Source organism: Chiloscyllium plagiosum, unplaced genomic scaffold (genome assembly GCF_004010195.1).
Source record: "Chiloscyllium plagiosum isolate BGI_BamShark_2017 unplaced genomic scaffold, ASM401019v2 scaf_90690, whole genome shotgun sequence".
Lineage (NCBI taxonomy): Eukaryota > Metazoa > Chordata > Chondrichthyes > Orectolobiformes > Hemiscylliidae > Chiloscyllium > Chiloscyllium plagiosum.
Window position 1 is genome coordinate 1,384 of NW_025179854.1, and position 935 is coordinate 2,318.

Consider the following 935-nt stretch of genomic DNA (forward strand, 5'->3'; position numbering starts at 1 on the left):
GGGATATGGGGGATGGGGATATGAGGGATGGGGATATGAGGGATGGGGATATGGGGGATGGGGATATGGGGGATGGGGATATGGGGATATGGGGATATGGGGGATGGGGGATGGGGGATGGGGGATGGGGATAGCTGGCGGAAGTCACTGGTGATCGATGCTGTTTAATCTCCCTCTGTCTCTCTCTCTCCCCACCTCCCCTGCCCTGGGACAGCCCCCTGCCCAGCCCTGTGTCCCGGTGCTGAGCCCCGCTCTCAAGGGCAGTGAGCAGGTGGGACCGACCCCGGCTCCGAACCTGGACAACATGCTGGGAATTCTGCGCTCCAACCTGAAGCAGCAGGGCATCGTCACGGTGCCCAAGGGGAGCTGTACGGCCTGTCACAAGCCCATCGTGGGGCAGGTAAGGGTCCGGGCTGGGCCCGTGGGGTGGGGGGGGGGGGGAAGGGGGGGGGGTGAGGGCGGAGGCAGGGCAGCGAGGAAACGCACACGCGCGGCTCCCAACCCCAAAACGCGCCCACTACCGACCCCACCCCCTGTCCCTGCGCAACCGAGCCTCCTGGAGCGATGCCACCCACAGGCGAATAGCCAGGCGCCTGAGGGCGGAGCAGAGGGAGGGTACCCCTGCCAATCAGCCCCTGAGACCCCAAACAAATGACCATGGGCACCCCACCCCACCCCAACACTCCTCCCTCCCTCAGTCGACCGGGGAAAATACGGTAGTACACCTCAGTCACGTGGAAGGGACAGGGACATGGGAATCAGACCAGAACCACACGGGCCCAGGGCATTGATCTAGAGCCCAGACCCGTCCCAGAGTCGATTACGCCAAGCAGATGAAGAGCCCAGGAGGAACGGCCCCTTGTCTCAATATCCGCACAGGAAGATCCAATTGAAAAGATTGGTGCTCCCTCGGCGCTGACCCTCCCACAGTGCGG

General features: G+C 63.7%; 1 protein-coding gene across 1 annotated transcript in view; it reads left to right on the top strand.

Annotated features, from left to right (window-relative positions):
* Positions 1-400, top strand: part of LOC122545415 (transforming growth factor beta-1-induced transcript 1 protein-like) — a gene marked incomplete at its 3' end in the record, with an annotated part of 1,751 nt that extends 1,351 nt beyond the window's left edge. Inside the window, exon 3 of the mRNA XM_043684445.1 lies at positions 215-400. Coding sequence (XP_043540380.1) covers positions 215-400 — 186 coding nt within the window. The remainder of the gene's footprint in view (positions 1-214) is intronic.
* Between the last annotated feature and the right edge of the window lie 535 nt (positions 401-935).